The sequence below is a fragment of the Lemur catta genome, chromosome 2 (assembly GCF_020740605.2).
Source record: "Lemur catta isolate mLemCat1 chromosome 2, mLemCat1.pri, whole genome shotgun sequence".
Lineage (NCBI taxonomy): Eukaryota > Metazoa > Chordata > Mammalia > Primates > Lemuridae > Lemur > Lemur catta.
The window spans coordinates 86157059-86180196 of record NC_059129.1 but is presented as its reverse complement, the minus strand read 5'-3'; the positions used below and the strand labels follow the sequence as shown (position 1 = coordinate 86180196).

The window sequence follows — 23138 nt, the reverse complement described above, 5'->3', positions numbered from 1 at the left end:
GTCCCAAGTCTGGGCCTCTAGAACTTCTGATCTTCCAGTTTCAACTTGGGGTTCCCACAATCCTTTCTTTGGGTTTGATTACTTTGCTAGAGTAGCTTACATAACGCTGGGAAACAGTTACCTATGTTTAGCAGTTTATTATAAAGCATATTACAAAGGATACAAATGAAGAGATGCATAGGATGAGGTATCTGAGAAGAGGCATGGAACTTCCATGCCTTCCCTAGGTACCCCACCCTCTAGGAACCTCCACACGTTCAGCTATGTGGAAGCTCTCTGAACCCAGTTATCTTGGGTGTTTAAGGAACAACTTTTGTCGAAATGTGATTGGCCTCCAGGGTATGGGGTGGGATCCTCTCTGGAATGAGGGTCTACAATCAGAAAGGAGAGGGGAAGATTAGAGTCCTGCCTTGGGGCAGGTGAAAGGAGAGCAGGAGAAGGTCAGAGAGAGTGTTTCCTGAGGCCTGCTCCTGAGGCCTAAAGCACCCAACATTATAACAAAAGAGTGTAACAAAGGGTATGGGAGTTACAAGCCAGGAACTGTGGACGAAAACCTACATATAAATATTTATTTCATAACTCTATAGTGGGCTTTTTCCGGTGCTAGTTATCTTCTCTGAATCTCAGCTTCCCCATCTATATAATGCGGATAATAGTACTTCTCATAGGGCTTTTTTACGAGTTATGTAAGATTAATTGTGTGATGCCTGGCATGTAGTTAGCATTCAACAATTATTAGCTAACATAAGTAGTAGTATTAATAATCCTGTGGATAGGTACTTTATTAATACATGTTATGGTGTTTTAGAATTTCAGCTTAAAAAATGAAAACCAGTCTCTTAAGAAGAATATTTCAGCACTTATCAAAACTGCCAGAGTGGAAATAAACCGCAAGGATGAAGAAATAAATAATCTTCACCAAAGGTATAACTGAGGGGTGTAGATGTTATAAATTACATGGGTGTTGATACGTGGAATATTTTTAACTTTGGATCGATGAAAATCTTGTATTTTATTAAATATTTAAGGTTTTAATGTTAGCAGTGACTAATATTCCAATGGTATATTATCATAATGATATATTTATGATTATCAATAGTACATTGCTACATACGTCTCCGAATATATTCAGTTTCCTAAAAGACTGCTATCTTTCTCTGGTACTCTTTGCCCTGAAGAAGATGATGGTTTATATGTCATGGGTTCTCCTAGGTCCCCACCAAATTACTAAAATATCAAAAGGGAATCTGTGCTCATATCCCCTGTTAATAAGCAGCCCTTAGACTATCTCTCAATTATTTATTCCTTTTCCCTCTCAGGTAGATTTTCTCCATTAATTTCTCTTTTCTTTTTTTTTTTTTAGCGGGGGGCGATATTCTGTTCCAGAAGATTTCACTTCTCTTTTCATAGCCAAACCACTGAAAAAGTTGTCTAAACTTGGTATTTCATTTTCTCTCTTTCTACTTGCTCTTGAACCCAATCTAGTCTGACTTCTGTCTCCATTGGTCTGCCAAAATGGGTGTCATTTTGGTCAACAGTGACTGCCACTAATTCCATCAAATAGTTTTGACTTCCCATTTAACTTGGCTTTGCATACTGTTTGACACAGTTGACTTTCCCTTCTTGAAATAAATCTCTACCCCTGGCTTTCTGTGATATAATGATTCTTAGTTTTCTCGCCAACTTGATTTATTCTTCTGTACTTGGCTATTGTAAGTTGGAGCTCCTCAAAGCTCAAACCTGTGTCCTTTCTTTTCTCTATCAGTATTTTCTTATGAGGTTATCTCATCCCTGCTAAGTCAGTTTCATTTATATGTAGATAACTACTTCACATATCTACATGGATGTCTTTAAAGGTTCTTCAAATTTACCTTATCCAAAAGTGAATTTATTGTCAAACGTCTTCTACTGTTCCCTATTTCAGTGGATTATCCCATCATTTATTCACTTAGTGCAAGCAAGAGATCTAGGAGTAGGGACCATTTGATTTATTTTCCAAACCAGGATACTTTTGCGAGTAGAAGGGGGTGCTTTTGAGAGCAGAATGCTTGGGAAGCTTGGACTCATAATCACCCTGCTTAGGAGTCGCCATTAACGTTTAACTCTTGATCATTCCTCAGATCCAATTCATTGCCATGTCCTATTGATTTTTATATCTTTATGATCTTTCAAATCATTTACTTGATCTCTTGATTTCTGCTGTCGTTGCTGTCCATCTACTCTCATCTAAACTGGTAGTAGTCTTTATGCTGGTATCTTTACATCTACTCTTGCTCTCTCTAGCCTGTGGTTTGTCTCTTGTCAGTATTACAGCCACAGGACACTTTCTGAAGCACAAGTCTGGACATCTTGCTATCATAAAAATCACCCCATCCCACCCCCTTAATTAAAACACATCAATGGCTTCTCACTGTTCTTAGATCAGTAACCTTAACTTGGCACACGAGGCCCTTGACAGTATAGTCCCAGACTACTTTTCAAGTCTGCCGTCAGTGCTTACTTTGCCCAAGGTGTCAGAGCTCTGGCATAGCTCTGGCATTGTTTTGGTTCCTTGAAAATACCATGAACTCTGCCTTTGCATGGGTTGTTTCCACTGCCTGGAATCTTCTCCTTCACCTGCTAAATACCTACTTATCCTTAGGTCTCAGCTTACATCATTAGATTGTTTGGCATGGTTATATATTATCTAATAAATGTTCTGTCCAATATTTACACTTCTTTTATGAGCTGCTGTAACTAGTATTCTAATGGTATATGTTTATCATTTGGCTGAACCTTAAAGTTTAATAAATAAAAAAATTGAAATATTAATATAAAATGAAAATATACAGAAAAATTGAAAAGTATAAATCCTGGAAAATGTTTAATGTGAAGGTATATTTTAAAATAAAACTTTCAGCAACAGCATTCTAGCCTGGGCAACAGAACAAGACTCTGTCTCAAGAAAAAGAAAAAAGAAACAGGGTGTCACTTTGTTGCCTGGGCTAAAGTGCAGTTGGTATCATCCTAGCTCACTGCAACCTCAAACTTCTGAGCTAAAGTGATCCTCCTGCCTCAGCCTCAGAATAGCTGGGACTATATTAGGTGAGAACCACCATGCCCGGCTACCTTTTTTATTTTTTGTAGAGATGGGATCTCGCTATTGCCCAGGCTAATCTCAAACTCCTGGTCTCCCAAAATGCCAGGATTACAGGCGTGAGCCACTGTGGCCAGCCCAAATTTCCCCCTTTTATAAGGATACCAGTCTTATTGGATTAGGGGACACCTTAATGACTTCACTTTAACTTGATTACCTGTGTAAAGACCCTGTCTTCAAGTAAGACCATATTCTGAAGTACAGTGGGTTAGGACTTTAGATTATGAATTTGGTTGGGGGGAAAACAATTTAACCCATAACAGGATCCATACAAGGTCCATACTTTGTTTTAAGTTGTATGTCTCCTAAGTCCTCTTTTGTTTTATAACAATATCCCCTCATTTCTGAGTTTTTAAGGTTTTGGGTTTTTCTATACCTTTAATACTGATTAGGAATAGATTTATGAAAATTCAGGGAATTTATGGAAGTTAAGGAAGATGAACTTACTACAAAAACTAAAAATTATTACAAAAAACTGTCTGCATTTTATTGCTAGGAAAACTACCAGTTTTTTTTAAACACTAATATAAAACTTTAAGACTTAAGCTTTTAAAGTTTTTTTATTTTTTAGGACAGGGTCTTGCTCTGTTGCCCATGCTAGACTGCAGTAGTGTGATCAGAGCTCACTGCAACCTCCAACTCCTGGACTCAAGCAATCCTCCTGTCTCAGCCTCCCCTTGAGTAGCTAGGGCTACAGGCGAGTACCACCTTGCCCAGGTCTCGCTATATGGCTCAAGCGATTCTCCCACCTCAGCTTCCGAAAGTGCTTGGATTATAGATGTGAACCACTGAGGCTGGCTGGCTTTTAAAATTGTTAAACAGTAAATACATACTATTATCCTAGGAAAGAATCACAACTTCATATTCCTTTTTATTTTTGCACAGTATATAACACTTTAAGATGGCCATTGGTCCTTTGGCTTACTATGGAATTGTATGTGAAACAGAAAAATAGGGAATTATGTAGAGTTCTATTTTGATCATGTCTGTTGTCTAGCAAGGTTTCACTTTTGCTTCTGTTTCAGTTGGGCTACGGTGAATGAGGGCAAGAAAGTAATGTCACTTGTTCTAAAAGCAATGAATGTGTATTTAGATTGGGTGTTGTGCACCTGTGATGAAGTAAGTCTAAAAGACATTGGCAAGTACTGGAATAGATCTGACAAGTCCTCAAAACTTCCTTTGGGTATAGCAAGTGAAAGAGAGTTCCTTATTTTGAAAACCAGCTCATTTAGTTGGAAGCTGGTAAATTCTTAGTCACAAATTACACATGTTAATAAAATTTGAAATAATATTAAGTATGAATTAACTTTGTTTTTGTTGTTAATTTCTATTTCTCAATAGATTGTCCGAGTTTCCACGTTTTCGAAATAACCATAGAACTCTAAGGATATCAGATACAGTTAAAACAAAAGATATTAAGTCTAGATCTCCTCATTTGGATGATTGTTCAAAGACTGATCACAGAGTTAAAAGTGATGTTTCTAAAGATGTACATCACAGCACTTCACTGCCAAACCAGGAAAAGGAAGGAAAATCACATTCTGAAAAAAAGAGCACTTCACATTTGTCTACATCTCATGAGAAACACTGTACCAATGGCGTTTGGTCACGTTCCCATTATCAGGTTGGTGAGGGTAGCCCAAATGAGGATAATAGAAGAAGGAGAAAAGATATTAGACATAGCCAGTGTAGCAGAGGAACTGACAGAGTACGAAAAGACTTAAGTATTAGTTGTAGTGATGGTGAACCAAGGAACACCGAGGCCTGTCAAAGGCTGCAAGGATGTCCTGAGAAATATGGTAAAGGTGAACCAAAGACTGAAAGCAAAAATTCAAAGTTTAAAAGTAACACAGATTCCGATTATAAAGGTGAACATTCTTCTTGGGAGAAAGAGACCCCTAGAGAAAGGACACACACTCGAGTAGAATCTCAAAGCGACAAAAACCTAGAAAGACAAAGTGAAAGATCACAAACTACAAATAGAAAAGAACTTAAATCACAAGATAAAGAAGAAAGAAAAATTGATCAAAAACCTAAGTCAGTAGTAAAGGACCAGGATCATTGGAGAAGAACTGAACGAGCATCACTTCCTCATTTTAAGAATGAAATAACAAAATCTTCTCATAATTCAAGTAAATACCATCTCGAAGAGAGAAGAGGAAGGGAAGATGGTAAAAGAGATCGAGGTATAAACAATCTTAGTTTTCAAGATGGAAGATGTTCATCTTCTCTTTCAAGCAGTAGAAGTCACAAACACATTGAGTCCAAGGAAGTTGATGCTGTGCACCAATGGGAAAATACACCTTTAAAAGCAGAAAGGCATAGAACTGAAGATAAAAGGAAAAGAGAACGAGAAAGCAAAGAAGAAAATAGGCACATTAGGAATGAAAAAAGAACACCTGCAGAACATTTGCAGAAGACCAATAAAGAAACTAAGAAATCCACTACTGATTTAAAAAGACAGAATGAGCCAAAAACTGATAAAAGTGAAGTCTCTAATAATGAAATTTCTGAAGGAACAGATAATAAAGGGCTTGCGATGAAAGCTGACAGCGGACCAAATGAAATAAAAAACAAAGACTTAAAGCTGAGTTTTATGGAAAAATTAAACTTAACTCTTTCTCCTGCTAAAAAGCAGCCTGTTTCTCAGGATAATACGCATAAAATAACTGATACATCCAAGTTTAGTGGCATATGTGATTTGGAGTCTACAGTGCAAATTAAAACAGTGACATGTGTTCCCTCTGTCAGTGAACATATGGGGGAAACCAAATCAAAGTTACTGGAACCAAAGATTGATCTTCCAGTGGTATCTGAACCCAGGGTCAGTATCCCAAAAAGCAAAATGGAAGAAAATAGTTTGTTAGTTACATCTGTTGAGAATAGTATGCAGTGTGAGGTTCCCATCTGTGGTACAGAGACTTCCTCCTCAACACCTGTGGAAATAGAACAAACAGAGTCCTTGTTTTCATCGTCGACAGAAACAAAAGAAATCATTAATAGTGCGAGGGCAGCAGCTCCTATGGTAATGGATATATTACAAACAGATGTTTCTCAAAACTTTGGGTTGGAATTTGATACTGAAAAACGTGATTTAAATTCGTGTGATATTTCTGATGGTATGGAAATGAAGGTGACTCTTTCAACAAAAGTGACTGAAACCAGTGAAAGTATCTTGCAGCCTTCAATTGAAGAAGCTGACATTTTGCCAATAATCCTTTCAGAAGATGATAACCCAAAATTTGAGCCTTCTCTTATAGATACACCACTGGTTGAGAGTAAGTCTTGTCATTTGGAACCTTGCTTACCTAAAGAGACTCTAGAATCTTCACTTCAGCAGACCGAGTTAATGGACCACAGAATGGAAATTGCTGAAACAAATTCAGTATATCATGATGATGATAACTCAGTTTTGAGCATTGACTTTAATCACCTGAGACCTATTCCAGAAGCTATCAGTCCTTTGAATAGTCCAGTGAGACCTGTAGCAAAAGTTCTTAGAATGGAAAGCCCATCTCAAGTTCCATTAAATAATAACAGTCATAAAGGTAATAGTTTATGTTATCTTTTACAACTTTTCTTTTTGTGAGAATGTAAGATATGTAAGCCAGATAAACTGGTGCTTTTTCTTTTTTGATAACATAAAAAATATTCAGACCCTGTTAACTAGAAATATACATTGATCCTTTAGTCTAAATTTAGGTAATTCTTCATTATTTATGTATAAAAGGGAATGGTAGGACATATTGTTTCAAATAGTCTTTACTTTGAGATGTGTTTGTGTTGTTTAAAAGCCATCCTCAAATAGCATAGAGTAGCTGATGCTGCTAAAATGAAGTGAAGATGCACTGAACAGTTGACTTATCATTACTCAAATGACCAAACTCTACCCTTACCAGATACCTTCTGAGCACTTTTTAAGACCAGTAAAACCAATGACTCAAGTATTAGGTATTAACATTCTGCTTTAAGAAAAAAAACTATTAAAGAATTGCCTCAGTATTTAATTTTTTGTTATACTTATTATGGAAATGTCAAATAAGTTGGTTGTCATGTGACTTTAATATACTTTTGTCTTCTGTAGAAATGTTTAATATACTTTTCTCTTCTACAGATGTATTTTCACCAAATTCAGCTCATTCTACCTCCTCCAAGAGTCAGTCTGATCTCAATAAGGAAAATCAAAAGCCAATTTGTAAATCTGACAAATGTACAGAAGCAGACCCCTGTAAGAATTCATCTTCAGATGAATTAGAAGAAGGAGAAATTATAAGTGATAGTGAACAATCTAAACCACAAAAAAGTTTTGTAAAAAATGCCAAGCCTGGAGCTTCTGCTGAAGTGCGGAACTCAAAAACTATCCCAGGAAGTAGGAGAAGTACAATGCATTTGGATAAAGACAATACGAAAACATCTGTAAAAATCCATCAGACTAATAGCAAATGGAATAAAAGACCTAGTCAGTCTAGCAGATCTTCAAAAACAGAGAAGAAAGATAAAACAATGAGCACCTCCAGCTTGGAAAAAATAGTTCAAATTATTGCTGCACCCTCTTCTGTAAGAGAGATTATGCACATGTTACGAATGATAAGAAAACATGTAAGGAAAAATTATATGAAATTCAAGGTAAAATTTTCAATAATACAATTTCATAGAATTATTGAGTCAGCAATTTTGAGTTTGACATCACTAATTAAACACCTCAACTTATCCAAAATCTCTAAGTCAGTGACTATTTTACAGAAGAATCTCTGTGATGTTATAGAATCTAAACTTAAGCAAGTTAAAAAGAATGGCATAGTTGATCGTTTATTTGAACAGCAACTACCAGATATGAAAAAAAAATTGTGGAAGTTTGTAGATGAACAACTTGATTATTTGTTTGCAAAGCTTAAGAAAATCTTAGTGAAATTTTCTGACTCCATAAACTTTGGAAGTGATAGTGATGAAGGAAAACTTGAAAAAAGAAGTAAAGAGAAAGGACAGTATTCAAATTGTCGGAAGCGGAATGTGGACACTTGCAACAAAGAAATGCTGAAAGAAAAATCACCAAAATCAGAAGACCCTATTCATTGTAAGTCTTCACTGGGATATAAAAAATCTGAGGAAAAACATCAAGACCAAAGTATCTCCAATATTAACACAGTAAAGGATGACATTAAAAAAACTTTTAGTACCTGCTTTGATATTATAAAAAACTCTCAATCCGAAGAGCACATCTTGGAACTAAACAGTCCAAGCACCCCAAAGCCAGGAAAAAATGAAGGAAGCAGTACAGAGGATGCACAGACATCCCAGCATGCAGCTTTGAAGCCAGAACGTAGTTTTGAAATTCTTACTGAACAGCAAGCATCTAGCCTTACTTTTAATTTAGTAAGTGATGCACAGATGGGTGAAATATTTAAAAGTTTGTTGCAAGGTTCTGATCTTTTAGACAGCAGTGTTAACTGTACTGATAAAAGTGAGTGGGAGTTAAAGACGCCAGAGAAACAGCTGCTAGAGAGTCTTAAGTGTGAATCTATACCAGCTTGTGCAACAGAAGAGCTAGTTTCAGGGGTGGCTTCTCCATGTCCCAAAATGATAAGTGATGATAATTGGTCATTATTATCATCTGAAAAAGGTCCATCTTTGTCTTCAGGGCTTTCATTATTATCATCTGAAAAAGGTCCATCTTTGTCTTCAGGGCTTTCGTTGCCAGTTCATCCTGATGTGTTAGATGAAAGTTGCATGTTTGAAGTGTCTACCAACGTAGCTTTAAGTAAAGATAATGTGTGTGGTTCAGAAAAGAGCAAGCCCTGCATTTCTTCCATACTTCTTGAAGATCTGGCAGTCTCTTTAACAGTACCATCACCTCTGAAGTCAGATGGTCACCTCAGTTTCTTAAAGCCTGAAGTTTTGTCTAGTTCAACTCCTGAAGAAGTTATTAGTGCCCATTTTAGTGAAGATGCCTTACTTGAGGAAGAGGATGCATCTGAGCAAGATATTCATTTAGCTCTGGAGTCTGATAATTCAAGTAGTAAATCAAGTTGTTCTTCATCATGGACCAGCCGGTCTGTTGCTCCAGGCTTTCAGTACCACCCTAATCTACCCATGCACGCTGTTATAATGGAAAAGTCCAATGATCATTTCATTGTGAAAATACGGCGTGCAACACCATCTACCTCTCCTGGTCTTAAACAAAGCCTGTCTGATGAGTCATTGGCATCTTTGCCCAGAGTTGGAAAGGAAGCTGATGAAGCAGCAGAGAAAGAATATATTTCATGTCAGGACACAGATTTTAAATCTGTGGAGGAATTGCAAAATTCTAACAAAAATGTTGATAGCAGTAAATCAACTCATGAAGAACAGAACTCCATGATACAAACACAGGTTCCTGATATATATGAATTTCTTAAAGATGCATCAGGTAAGGTGGGTCATAGTGATGAAGTGGCTAATGAATGTTTCAAGTTACATCAAGTATGGGAACCAAAAGTGCCTGAAAGCGTTGAAGAATTGCCTTCAATGGAAGAAATTCCACATTCTGTTGAGGATCATCTTCCAAACACATACATAGACCTAACAAAAGATCCTGTTGCTGAGACCAAAAACTTGGGGAAATTCACAGAAGTAACAGTTTTAAATATTGGTCAGTTGGCATGTTCTGGAGGCAATTTAGATCAAAATGCTCAAATATTAGACAGTTCTTTGCAGCCTGATACTGTAGATGCTTTTATTGATTTGACACAAGATGCTTCAAGTGAGAGTAAATGTGAAAGTAACCGTCCTGCATTAGCTGTTGAAGGGTTAGGGTGTCAAGAAGTATGTGTAGTTGAAGATAACTGTGTGGAAGAAAAGGTGCAGATGGCAAACAGGCCTTTGGAATGCATTATTGAGGAAACCTATATCGATTTGACCACAGAATCTCCTGGTTCATGTGAAGTAAAAAAGGATGATTTAAAATCGGAGCCAGCATCAAATTGTGATAGTTCAGAGCTGCCTGGGACTTTGGATAATGTTCACAAAAAGAGAAAAAACCTTTCTGATCCAAATCATGCTTCTCAGAAAAAACAAAGAAAGGAAACAGACTTAACTAGTAGGGAAAAGAGCAAGAAACTTACCCAAGATTCTGGTGAGAAAGGTGAAGCTCACCAAAAGAAAGCCAATAAGAAAAGGGGCCCTACAGAGAATAAAGATCCTTCATCATCAAAGGCAAGCCCAGGGATTAAGGATTCATCAGCAGCACTCAACACTTCTACAAGTCTTTCTGCAAAGAATGTTATTAAAAAGAAGGGAGAAATTATAGTTTCATGGACAAGGTAAGAATCTTGTGAGGCATTTAAATCACCAGTAAATTTTGAGAGGTGAGGAATCTAATGTCATGTCCTTATAGTTTTATCCCATCCTAAAATAAGGAAAGTTATGACTTCAAAAGTGGCTAAAAGTAGTTGAAGATACATCCCAGGGTAGAGTCCAGTTATACTGTGGGACAATCTAGAGCTGTAGTCCTCAACCCCTGGGCTGTGGTTTGTGGCCTGTTAGTGACCGGATGCAGAGGTCCTCCCCCACACCCCCACTTGTGCCCCATCCATGGAAAAATTGTCTTCCATGAAACTTAGGAACAGGGGTGGGGTGGAGGGGGTAGGTGCATAGCAGGAGGTGAGCAAAGAAGTTTCATCTGTATTTATAGCCAGTCCGTATCGCTCACATCACCACCTGAGCTCTCCCCACGCTCTGTCCGTGGAAGAATTGTCTGCCATGAAACTGGTCCCTGGTGCCAAGAAGATTGGAGACTGTTGGTCTAGAGCATTGGCTCTTAACCAGGCATATGCAGTAGCACCATGGATAGAGCTTTTCATTGTGTTTTAACTGCATTTTTTCAATTAAAGAGAATTCTTTCATTTGGAAGGAACTGGTATAAACACATTTTAGAAAGAAGGAATGACAGATGGTGAAACGGCAAAAAATAGGAGCGTTTGTAATTTGATTTTTCCTCTAAATTAAAAGTTTACAAACAGTTTCATAAACAGGTTGTACTTCTGAGTTTTATATGAACTTTTTAAGAAATGTGGATTTTAAGACCCCACTCAGGCGTAAAGGTAATCACAGTTAATGAGCCATTGGACTAGAGATGGACCATCTCCATACTTGACTAGAATGCCTAATGAGGAGGCTGACTTTTGTTAAAAGTGGTGATCAGTTTTGTTTAATACATCAATCCTTAAATCCTCACTTCAGGTAACTTGCAGATGGCAGAATAAAATCTCAGATTTGTAATAATACACATTTGTTCAGACCATGTAGAAAAAGCAGAGATATGTGGGAATTAGAAGATCTGGATTCTATTTTAATTCTTATTGTTCTGCTTATTATGTCTGTGATCATCTTTGGGTCTTAATTTTTTTAGTATATGTTAAAGGTAGACTTTAAAAAAACAAAACTTTAATTTTGTCATTAGGTAAATTAGTACATTTATTGTAGAAAATTTGGGAAATATGAGCTCAAAGAATAAAATCATCTATAATTGTATTTCTGAGAGGTAACTGTTGTCTACATTTTGGTTATATTGTCTATGTTTTTCCTTTTTCCTATGGATTTTAATTTTCCCTATTGGTACACATTAAGGCAGTAGAATTTTTATTACCTTTCGACTCTAATGTACAAAAGCTAAATATGATTTTTCCCTCCTCAGAAATGATGATCGGGAAATTTTATTGGAATGTCAGAAAAGAGGGCCATCTTTCAAAACATTTACATATTTAGCTGCCAAGTTGAATAAAAATCCAAATCAGGTAACTACCCAATTTTCGCATCTCTTTTGGTTCACAGATGTTGCTACTCTAAATACTTAATTTTTTTTAAGACATGGGATTTTGCTATGTTGATCAGGCTAGATTCAAATTCCTGGGATCAAGTGATTCTCCTGCCTCAGCCTTTCAAGTAGCTGTAGATATTTATTAGCTGACTTCTTTAAAAGTATGGCTCATTGTAGGACCGTTAAAAACTTGTTGATCTGGAAGAAGTGTGCCTGGAATTATCCCAATTTTTTTCCCTGTGTCTTACCATTTACTTATTTTATCTCAAGCAATTTTGTAATGATGTTTGGTTGTTTAAGAAAGTTTAATACTGGCCGAGCGCGGTGGCTCACGCCTGTAATCCTAGCACTCTGGGAGGCCGAGGCAGGTGTATCGCTTGAGGTCAGGAGTTCGAGACCAGCCTGAGCAAGAGTGAGACCCCATCTCTACTAAAAATAGAAAGAAATTATCTGGCCAACTAAAAATATATATACAAAAAATGAGCCGGGCATGGTGGTGCATGCCTGTAGTCCCAGCTACTCGGGAGGCTGAGGCAGAAGGATCGCTTAAGCCCAGGAGTTTGAGGTTGCTGTGAGCTAGGCTGACGCCAGGGCACTCACTCTAGCCTGGGCAACAAAGCGAGACTCTGTCTCAGAAAAAAAAAAAAAAAGAAAGTTTAATACTGAGAAGTTAAAGTAGCGTTCACCTTTAGTATCAAGATATTTTATTTTTCTAAACATTACTTTCTCTTTATTGTTGAGGGTAACTTTCTCTGTCTTTAGATGTTTTGTGAAAGTATTCTTCAAAGATGAATAAAGATTATTGAAATATTTATAATTAACACTCATTTTTAATTTTTTAGGTCTCAGAAAGATTCCAGCAGCTAATGAAGCTCTTTGAAAAGTCAAAATGCAGGTAGTTACTGGTTACATTACAGAAGACTAGTAAAATAAATGTTTGACACTGTAATTGTGCAGTTAATGACCTGTTAGTCATTGAAGATGTGAGTAGTGGGTGAGAAACATCCAGTTAAGTTCCTGCTTCAGTCACAGGTTGGAGGATGGTTGCTCGCACAGGCATCTGAGGTCACCTCATCCACAGGGCCGTGCTCAGAGTGAAGCCTGCTGCAGTTCAGATCAGTATGGCATGTCTCTTCCACCTTCTGATTGCTGATGAGTCTAAGGTGGGGGAAATCCATTTGGTGATTAATAGTACATTTTTTATAGATGAAGAAAAATGAAAAAAATTCTTAAATAGCAGTATGTGGTTTATAACCAGTGAAATCTGTGTAGTCATTATAATTTAATATGTCTCACATTTTTAATTAGGAGTACTAAATAAAAATACAAAACATTCATAAACATGAAGTCCATTGTCATTTAAATAGATGACATGATTTACCATATTAAATTATTAATAACATTCACAGGCCGGGTGCGTGGCTCACGCCTATAATCCTAGCACTCTGGGAGGCTGAGGTGGGCGATTGAGCTCAGGAGTTTGAGACCAGCGTGAGCAAGAGCGAGACTCCGTCTCTACTAAAAAAAATAGAAAGAAATTAGCTGGACAACTAAAAATATATAGAAAAAAATTAGCCGGGCATGGTGGCGCATGCCTATAGTCCCAGCTTTTCGGGAGGCTGAGGCAGAAGGATCGCTTGAGCCCAGGAGTTTGAGGTTGCTATGAGCTAGGCTAACGCCACAGCACTCTAGCCTGGGCAACAGAGCAAGACACTGTCTCCAAAAAAAAATAACATCCACAGATATATTTCCTCAGTTTCTTGTACTTCCTGTAAAAGCCATTCTTACACAGGTTCATTAAGGCAATAATATTTAAACTGGCAGAGGTTGGATACAGTGGCACATTCCTATAGTCTCAACTACTCAGTAGGCTAAGGCAGGAGGATCACATGAGCCCAGGAGTTTGAGACTGTAGTGCACCCAGATTGTGCCTATGAATAGCTTCTACAATCCAGCCTGGGCAACATAGACCCAGTTTTAAAAAATAAATAAATTGCCAGCAGGTTTTTTTAAGACCTCAGCCAATTGCTTAAATATTTTGTATTTTTATATTAGGAAAATTGTAAAGATGTTTAATGTGTCACTATATTTTTCAATTGATTTGTAGTCATAATTGTTTGATTGCAAAACACATAATTTTAAATTAAATGAAGTTTGAATTAAATCTAATAGAAACTACATTTATACATAGATCACAGTGTGAAGGTTTTTGAAAGTTTGTGAGTTATAAATCTCTGTTTCTAGCTCCAATGTTAATTACTGTCTTTAGATAATCTGTTGGCTGGGTGCAGTGGTTCACGCCTATAATCCCAGCACTTTGGAAGGCTGAGGTGGGAGGATCGGCTTGAGGCCACAATTTCAAGACCAGCCTGGGAAGTATAGCAAGACCCCATCTGTACTAAAAAAAAGTTAGCCAGGCTTGGTGGTGTGTGCCCAGCTACTCAGGAGGTTGAGGCAGGAGGACAGCTTGAAGCCCAGGAGTTCAAGGTGACAGTAAGCTATGATTGCACCATTGCTCTCCAGCTTGGGCAGCAGAGCGAGACCTTGGCTCTTAAAAAAAAAAAGATAATCTGTTAATTTTTGTATCTTCTCAAGGCAACTGGTTTGCTAGTAAGATCTTCAAACTATGTTTTGTAGTTTACTGTGAAATTAAACTTCTATTTCTACAATTCAGATTGTAAGATTGAATAATGGGAAATTTGGAGAACCAGCTTATCCTAAAGAACTTTAAAAAAAATAGCTTAGGGCAAAAGTGGCTTGGTTATTTTTCAGATTCACTGTGCTTTAAGATTTTCACTGCCTTAAAGAAATTAAATTGAGTTTCTTTGTTTTGCCTTAATATCTTAAAATACGATTTCCATTTTCTTGTGAAAAGAATGTAAATTCATGAAAGAACTAACTTGTATCTGGAAGTGATGCTTATTAGCTGAAAATTTCCAAATTCCATTACAAATCTAAAATCTTATTTTTTACTTTTTACAAATCTAAAATCTTTTAATGAATTTGATAATTTGAGATTTTATTTGCTTGCATGATAGCACATGTAGTGAGTTAGTTCATTCCTAGCTTGTTTCTTAACTGATTTTTTTCCCCACAAGTACTACAGTCTCATTAAATCTTTGTCAAAATCAAAGTATAATGTTAGTTACCAAGCTGATTCTGTAAAAGCTGGTTCTTTAACACCAGTGTTGCCTAAGTGGAGCTCACTTAAAAGGTAACACTTTATGAAATGGTCATATCAGAAAAATAGAATCATAACTTTAGCATTTTCTTACATTACAGATAAGTTGCTGAATTCCTTGAAGTCTTAATTGATATTACATACTACACAGAAGCTTCGAATTCCTCATGTTTTAAATGGGGAACTAGAGGGAGGTTTTATCAAATTTTGATTACTAGATGATAATATACTTTTGTTATTACTTTCTTCTCTAATCTCAAGTCAGCATGTTCAGCTTGTTCCAGTCATCAGTCTGATTTGCTTACCTATTATTGGTTAAAATATTTATTTTTAAACATGTTAGAACTTATTATCAAAATGAAAGCAACAATGATGTATTGAAATCTTAGTTTTGATATTTTAAAGAAATGATTTCTTTTCTAGATTTTTAAAAATAGTTTTGTAGCATTTTAAACTTTAACAGCTGTTGAGTTCAAGTTTTCATCCATTTTTATTTGCTTTTATAATTGCCCCTCATTTTGGTATATTGTAAAATAATATAAATAGTGTATTTGTAAATATGTATAATTATAATGATGTACAATACTGTGTATGTGTGTTTGTGTATATGCACACACATAAATGGCTTTGCCTAGCCAAGGATTTTTTTTATCTGTATGAAACTTTGTATAAAGTTTGTTTTCTATAACATTAATGTATAATAAAACCATGTAAAGTTCTGTTATATTTTGATTAGAATGTTTCTTTTAGTGTGTTTAGATAACAATTAAAACCAAAAAAGGTAAAACTCCCAGGGGACGTGGGGAGCAATTTTGAAGTCGTTCATGGTGAGGGGCTGCTGGCTAAATGGCTATGAGTAGATTCATTAGAGAAAACGGGTTGCCACTGCTTTTCTCCTGGTACAGTGAACCATACCTCTGCTGCAGGTGTCTTCACAGGTAAAATTAGAGTAGCACAAGAGTCCTCTGGGGGAAGATTTGGAGAAAACAGGTGTAAGGATTGATTAGCTTGGGCATTAGTTCTTCACCCCTTTCCCCCAGATTCATAGGACTGGTGGGTTACAATCTAGGCCCTAGACTCTAGGAAGTACCTTTTCCCGTTGCCATTTTTCCCAAGGTGTCCAAAGGGGAAGTCCTAACCTAAAGGATTACAAACTGAAATAATTAACTGTGGTTTTGTATTGCTGGTGCTTTTCACTGTAAGGCTTGTTCCTTCTAGATGGCTGGCCCTCAGTCCTTCTCCAGTGCATACTGGCAACTCAGAAGATCCCATACCACCAGATATAAATGAATTCACAGGCAAAGTAATTTGATGACTGAGAAATGCCAGTTTCACAAGAAAACAACAAACTGGATTACGTAAGATTTTCGGAATCTTGGCCGGGTGCGGTGGCTCATGCCTATAATCCTAGCACTCTGGGAGGCCGAGGTGGGAGGATTGCTCGAGGTCAGGAGTTCGAGACCAGCCTGAGCAAGAGTGAGATCCCGTCTCTACTAACAATAGAAAGAAAATTAGCTGGACAACTAAAAATATATAGAAAAAATTAGTGGGACATGGTGGCACATGTCTGTAGTCCCAGCTACTTAGGAGGCTGAGGCAGAAGGATCGCTTGAGCCCAGGAGTTTGAGGTTGCTGTGAGCTAGGCTGACGCCATCGCACTCTAGCCTGGGCAACAGAGTGAGACTCTGTCTCAAAAAAAAAAAAAAAAAAAAAAGACCTTTGGAATCTAAAATGAAGCTAATAAACATTAAAAGAAAAAAATAAGGATTTTAACAATATAATACAGGGATAAGAAATAATGAAACATTTAAAATAAAAATAATACATGGAGTAAAAATAGAATAGATACAGCTGAAGAATGAATTACTGAGTTGGCAAATCAGACTGAGAAACTCCCAGAAGGAACCAAAAAAATAGGAAATGTGAAAGCAGATTTAAGCAAGGAGGGCAGAAGTAGATGTGCCAACATTCACATAATAAGAGACCTAGGAGAAAAAGTTTAAATAGAGGTTGAAAGGGTCACAGAGTGCCAAACAAGAGAGAATACCCACAGGCAGACACATACTGAAATTTAAGAGTCTCAGATGAGAAAATTCTAAAAACTTTTAAATAGAGTATATAAAAGAGCAAGAATCAGATTGACCTCACTCAGTCTTTGAAGCTCAATACTTGGTGTAAGGAAACTGAAGTACTGGACTTAAAGTTTTAATCTGTTTAAATTGTCATTAGTGAGGGTTTACTAAAAACATTAAGATTTACCAAAGGTCCACATTGACAATTTTTAGAAAAAACAGTCAACAAAAAGCAAGTCCAGAAGATACTGCAAAAGCTAGGGGGATGGGCCGGGTGTGGTGGCTCACGCCTGTAATCCTAGCACTCTGGGAGGCCGAGGCGGGAGGATCATTTGAGCTCAGGAGTTCGAAACCAGCCTGAGCAAGAGCGAGACCCTGTCTCTATTAAAAAAAAAAAAATAGAAATTATATGGACAACTAAAAATATATAGAGAAAAAATTAGCCAGGCGTGGTGGCGCATGCCTGTAGTCCCAGCTACTCGGGAGGCTGAGACAGGAAGATTGCTTGAGCCCAGGAGTTTGAAGTTGCTGTCAGCTAGGCTGATGCCACGGCACTCTAGCCTGGGTGACAGAGTGAGACTCTGTCTCAAAAAAAAAAAAAAAAAAAAGCTAAGGGGATAGCAGTGGTCAGATACTTTGGTAAAATGTGTATGGGGAAGAAAGATTTAAAAAGAAAAGGAAGTATATGCATAATAAGCCAGAATTAATCATTTTAGGCAATATCAACACAATGGAGAGTAGAGGAGATCAAGGAAACATACAGATGTTAAAGTTATTGCCTTGTTAGGATGAGGGTATAGATTCAAAAATGTCAAACTTAAAATTGAGGTATGACACTCATATAGAAAAGTGCATATAAGAAGTAGCTTAATGAATATTCACAAAGTGAACACTTGTATCATACCACCCAGGTCAAGAATTAGAACATTACCAGCGCTCCAGAGGGTCCCCACTCCCTGCCTTCATTGCTAGTTATACTCCTTCTATCTCCCTAGTGGTAAACACTATTGCTGACTTATAGATTAGTTTTGCCTGTTTTTCAACATTCAAATGGTATCATAACTGTTATCTATTCTTATTTGGCAGTATGTGAGGTTGATGCTTGTGTTGAGTACAGTAAATTTTTTCTCACTGCTGTGTATATTTCAATTGAATGAATATACCACAATTTACCTTATTATCAGACATTTGTGTTCTGGTTTGGGGCTGTTACGAATAGTGCTGTTAGGCACAGTTTGAAAGAAAATTGTGGCAAATATAAAATGTAGCATTTTAACCATTTTTAGATGTACAGTTCAGTGGCATTAAGTGCATTTATATTGTGATCATCACCATCACGATCACCAGATCTTTTTCATCTTCCCAAACTGAAACTCTACCCATTAAACAGTAACTTCCCATTTCCTGCTGGCTCCAGCTTCTAGTAACCTAGTGGTTACTTTTACTTTCTGTCTCTATGAATTTGACTACTCTAGGTATCTCATATAAATGGAATCCCACAGTATTTGTCCTGTTGTATCTGGCTTGTTTCACTTCGCATAATATCTTCAAGGTTCATCCATGATGTAGCATGTGTCAGAATTTCTTTCTGTTTAAAGGCTGAATAACATTCCATTGTATTCTTTTATAAGGCTGAATAGGATTACATTGTGTATACGGTATATACCACATTTTCTTTATCCATTCATTTGTTAATGGAGACTTAGGTTGATTCCATATCTTGGCTATTGTGAATAGTGCTGCAATGAACATAGGAATATAGATATCTCTTCAACATAGTGATTTCAAATCACTTAGATACATATACTCAGAAATAGACTTGCTGGATAATATGGTAGTTCTATTTTTAGTTTTTTGAGGAAACTCCATACAGTTTTCCATAATGGCTATGCTAATTTACATTCTCACCACAGTGCTCCCTTTTATCTCTGTCCCCTCTAACACTTGTTGTGTTTTATCTTAGTGATGAGCATTTTTAAAATATATTTATTGACCATTTGTATATTGTCAAGAAGTTTTTTTGGGTCCCGTGCCCATTTTAAAATTGGGTTATTTGTTTTCTGCTATTGAGTTGAGTTCCTTATATATTTTAGATATTAACCCCTTATCAGATTTCTGGTTTGCATATATTTTCTCCCAATGTGTAGGTTGTTTCTTTACCGTTTTTATTGTTTCCTTTGCTGTGCAGAAGCTTTTTAGTTTAATGCAATCACATTTGTCTATTTTTGCTTTTGTTGCTTGTGCTTTTGGGGTCAAATCCAAAAAGTTCAACGCCCAGACCAATGTCAGGTAAGCTTTTTGCTATGTTTTCTTCTAGCAATTTTGCAGTTTCAGATCTTCCACTTAAGTCTTTAATCCATTTTAATTGATTTTTGTATGTGATGTGAAATAGAGTCTAATTTCATTCTTCTGCATGTGGATATCCAGTTTTCCCAATACCATTTATTGAAGAGACTGTCCTTTACTCATTGTGTGTTCTTGTTACCTTTGACGAAAATCAATTGACCATATGTGCATGGGTTGAATTCTGGGTTGTCTATTTTGTTCCATTGGTTAATGTATCTACTTTTTTATGCCATTACTATGCAGTTTGATTACTATAGCTTTGTAGTAGATTTTGAAGTCAGGTAGTGGGGTATTCCAGCTTTGTTCTTTTTGCTCAAGATTGTCTTGGCTGTTTGGGGTCTTCATGGTTCCATATGAATTTTAGTTTGTTTTTTCTAGTTTATTTATTGATTGATTTTTTGTTGCCACTTGAACTCAATGTTTTTTCTATTTTTGTGAAAAATGACATTGGAATTTGGGTAGGGATCGCATTGCAGATTGCTTTGAGTAGTATGGACATTTTAACAATATTAATTTTTCTAATCATGAATGTGGAATGTCTTTTTATCTATTTGTATCTTCTTTAATTTCTTTACACTTGATCTTAGCCAAAAGGATAACAAGTGATTTCTTCAATTTCTTTCATCAATGTTTTATAGTTTTCAGTGTACCGGTCATTCACCTCCTTGGTTAAATTTATTCCTAAGTATATTTTTTGTAGCTATTGTAAATGGGATTGTTTTCCTGATTTCTTTTTTCGATAATTTGTTGTTAGCGTATAAAAATGTGACTGATTTTTACATGTTGATTTTGTATCCTGTAAATTTTCCGAATTTATTTTAAATTTTTTTGGTAGAGCCTTTAGGGTTTTCTATATATAAAAATCATGTTAACAGCAAAACACAATTTCACTTCCTCCTTTCCTATTGGATGCCTTTTATTTTTTTCTTGCCTAATTAATCTGGCAAGGACTTCCAGTACTATGTTGAATAGAAGTGGTGAGAATGGGCATCCTTATCTTATTTTTTGATTGTAGAGGAAAAGTTTTCAATGTTTTACCATTGAGCATGATGTTAACTGTGAGCTTGTCATATATAGATAGCTTTCATTGTGTTGAGTTACATTCCTTCTATACCTAATGTTTTGCGACTATTTTTCTTATTTTTAGGATTCTTTGTGTAATCTGGATATGAGTCCTTTGATAGTTCTATATGTGGAAATACCTTTTTGTAGTTTTCCTTTCACTGTTTCAAATGTATCTTTTTATGAAGAAACATAAAAAAAAATAGAAAATTTAAAAAGCCTGTCTTAAGGTAGACTGCTGCTGTAATATTGCTTGTTCTAACACATCATTCAGAAACATCTGGAAACTAGGTTCAAATATTTTTTTCTCCTCCTCAGTTAACTGGTCATAGGAACTGCACATAAGTCTGTAGGTGTGCATTGAGTGAGAGGAGAAGCAGGTACAGTATTAGGTATCAAAGGAGCCTGAGCACTTGCTGGTGCAACTTACTTATATCTTCCAGATCTGCTTCAAGCTGATTTTTTATATAACAGTTATTATGGCTGTATTGCCGCTGTGTGTGCTCAACCTTATGGTTGGATAGGTCAGATAATACCCAGTTCATTCTGTACATCTCAGGTCACCTGGTCACTTGATGTGCCATGGTCAGGCATTTCTAACTTTGCTCCAAACACTGGAGTTCTGCACTGTGATTCTTTTATTGAAGTTTGCCAGAGACAACGTGTGCAACATATTTATTAGCTAGAGATTCTTTGAGTATCATCTAATTTGCTGGGATTTTGCACTGCTTTTCCACTGCAGCCTGAACGTACTACAGACCTTTTTCTTTCTCTGTTCCCCAGTAAAACCCCACACAGCCTTACAGGTTACTCATTAAATAGGCCAAAGTAACACATCAAATGGCCTCCAGAATTCACAAAGGCTTATCAAGTGTTGTGTCTTTTTTTTTGGTGGTGGTAGTGGTAGTTGTACTGTAAGGGACAGCAACTTATCTTTCACTTTGGAAGGACTGGATCTCTAGCAACTTTGCTAAGGTGGCAGATCCCTTAATTTTTGTGGGGTTTATATCATACCCCACAGCTTGCATTTATTTATTACTAAAATATCTACAGTACTTGTTACTTCTTGCTCATCAGATCGAATCAGCATAAGGTTATCAATGTAGTGACCCAGTGTGATATTCTGGGGGATGTCAAGATTATCTCAGCCTCTGTGGACTAGATTATGGCAGAGAACAGGAAAACTGATGTAGCCCTCAGGCAAGATGGTGAAAGATGTATTGTTGACCCTGCCAGATAAAAGCAAATTGTTGGGGGTTGGTAGCAAGCATTCTAATACTTGAGAACCTTATAGATATCAAGAAAGGATCCATTCTCAGATGTCAGGGCTGCTCAGCTCAAGGAAGCTCATAATATGTATATATATATATTTCATAATATATATATTTCTATAAACATACAGGATTGTTTTAGAGTTTTAAATCTAGTATTCCAATGTATGTATTGTTTTGTGATTTCCTTTATTCAGTCAGAATACTTTTCAAATTTATGTCAGTACAACCTCATTCAATTTTTTTTAAAAAGCAAACTGCTTCTGATAATATTTGCAAATTGGTATACAGAAAAAAGCTCTTTTCCTTCCTGGCTATTTGAGGATCGACCGCCGTCATGAACGACACAGTAACTATCCAGACCAGGAAGTTCGTGACAAACTGACTACTTAAGATGAAACAAGTGGTCATCGATGTCCTTCACCCTGGGAAGGCAGCAGTACCAAAGACAGACATTAGGGAAAAACTAGCCAAAATGTACAAGACTACACCAGATGTCATCTTTGTATTTGGATTCAGAATTCACTTTGGTGGTGGCAAGACAACTGGCTTTGGCATGATTTATGATTCCTTGGATTATGCAAAGAAAAATTAACCCAAACATAGGCTTGCAATGCATGGCCTTAGAAGAAAAAGACATCAAGGAAGCAGTGAAAGGAATGCAAGAACACAATGAGGAAAGTCAGGGGGGCTGCAAAGGCTGATGTTGGTGCTGGCAAAAAGCTGAAGGAGAAAAGATTCTGCAATGACGTTATCTGCAGCCATTGTGTGGATTTTTCACAAGAGGATCAATAAACTTAAAAACTTAAAAAAAGGCGGGGTGTAATCCTAGCACTCTGGGAGGCCGAGGTGGGTGGATTGTTTGAGCTCAGGAGTTCGAGACCAGCCTGAGCAAGAGTGAGACCCCGTCTCTACTAAAAATAGAAAGAAAATTAGCTGGACAACTAAACAATATATAGAAAAAATTAGCTGGGCATGATGGTGCATGCCTATAGTCCCAGCTACTCAGGAGGCTGAGGCAGGAGGATCACTTGAGCCCAGGAGTTTGAGGTTGCTGTGAGCTAAGCTGACTCCACAGCACTCTAGCCCAGGCAACAGAGTGAGACTCTGTCTCAAAAAAAAAAAAAAAAAAACAGAAAAAAGCATTTGCCATGGCAATGGCTGCATACCATGTAACAAGACTAAGTTGATTTGCTCCGTTAAAGATACCACATCTGGAACTGTAACTGCAATTGGATTCACTATATGATTAAGGTCCTCATTTTCTAAGGTCTGT

At 36.8% G+C, this 23138-nt stretch overlaps 1 protein-coding gene and 1 pseudogene across 3 annotated transcripts in view; both read left to right on the top strand.

Moving 5' to 3' along the window:
* Positions 1-15835, top strand: part of CASP8AP2 (caspase 8 associated protein 2) — a 34256-nt gene extending 18421 nt beyond the window's left edge. For 2 of the 3 annotated variants that reach the window (XM_045544029.1, XM_045544028.1), the window contains 6 exons: positions 809-924; positions 4478-6684; positions 7251-10434; positions 11808-11907; positions 12773-12825; positions 15213-15835. In XM_045544029.1, the coding sequence (XP_045399985.1) occupies positions 809-924; positions 4478-6684; positions 7251-10434; positions 11808-11907; positions 12773-12825; positions 15213-15216 (5664 nt within the window). In that variant the 3' untranslated portion in view covers positions 15217-15835. Of the gene's footprint in view, positions 1-808; positions 925-4477; positions 6685-7250; positions 10435-11807; positions 11908-12772; positions 12830-15212 lie in introns of those variants that run through there. The other variant, XM_045544031.1, reaches the window with a different exon arrangement.
* A 6259-nt stretch (positions 15836-22094) lies between these two features.
* LOC123632115 lies at positions 22095-22657 on the top strand (annotated as a pseudogene).
* The last annotated feature ends 481 nt before the right edge of the window (positions 22658-23138 follow it).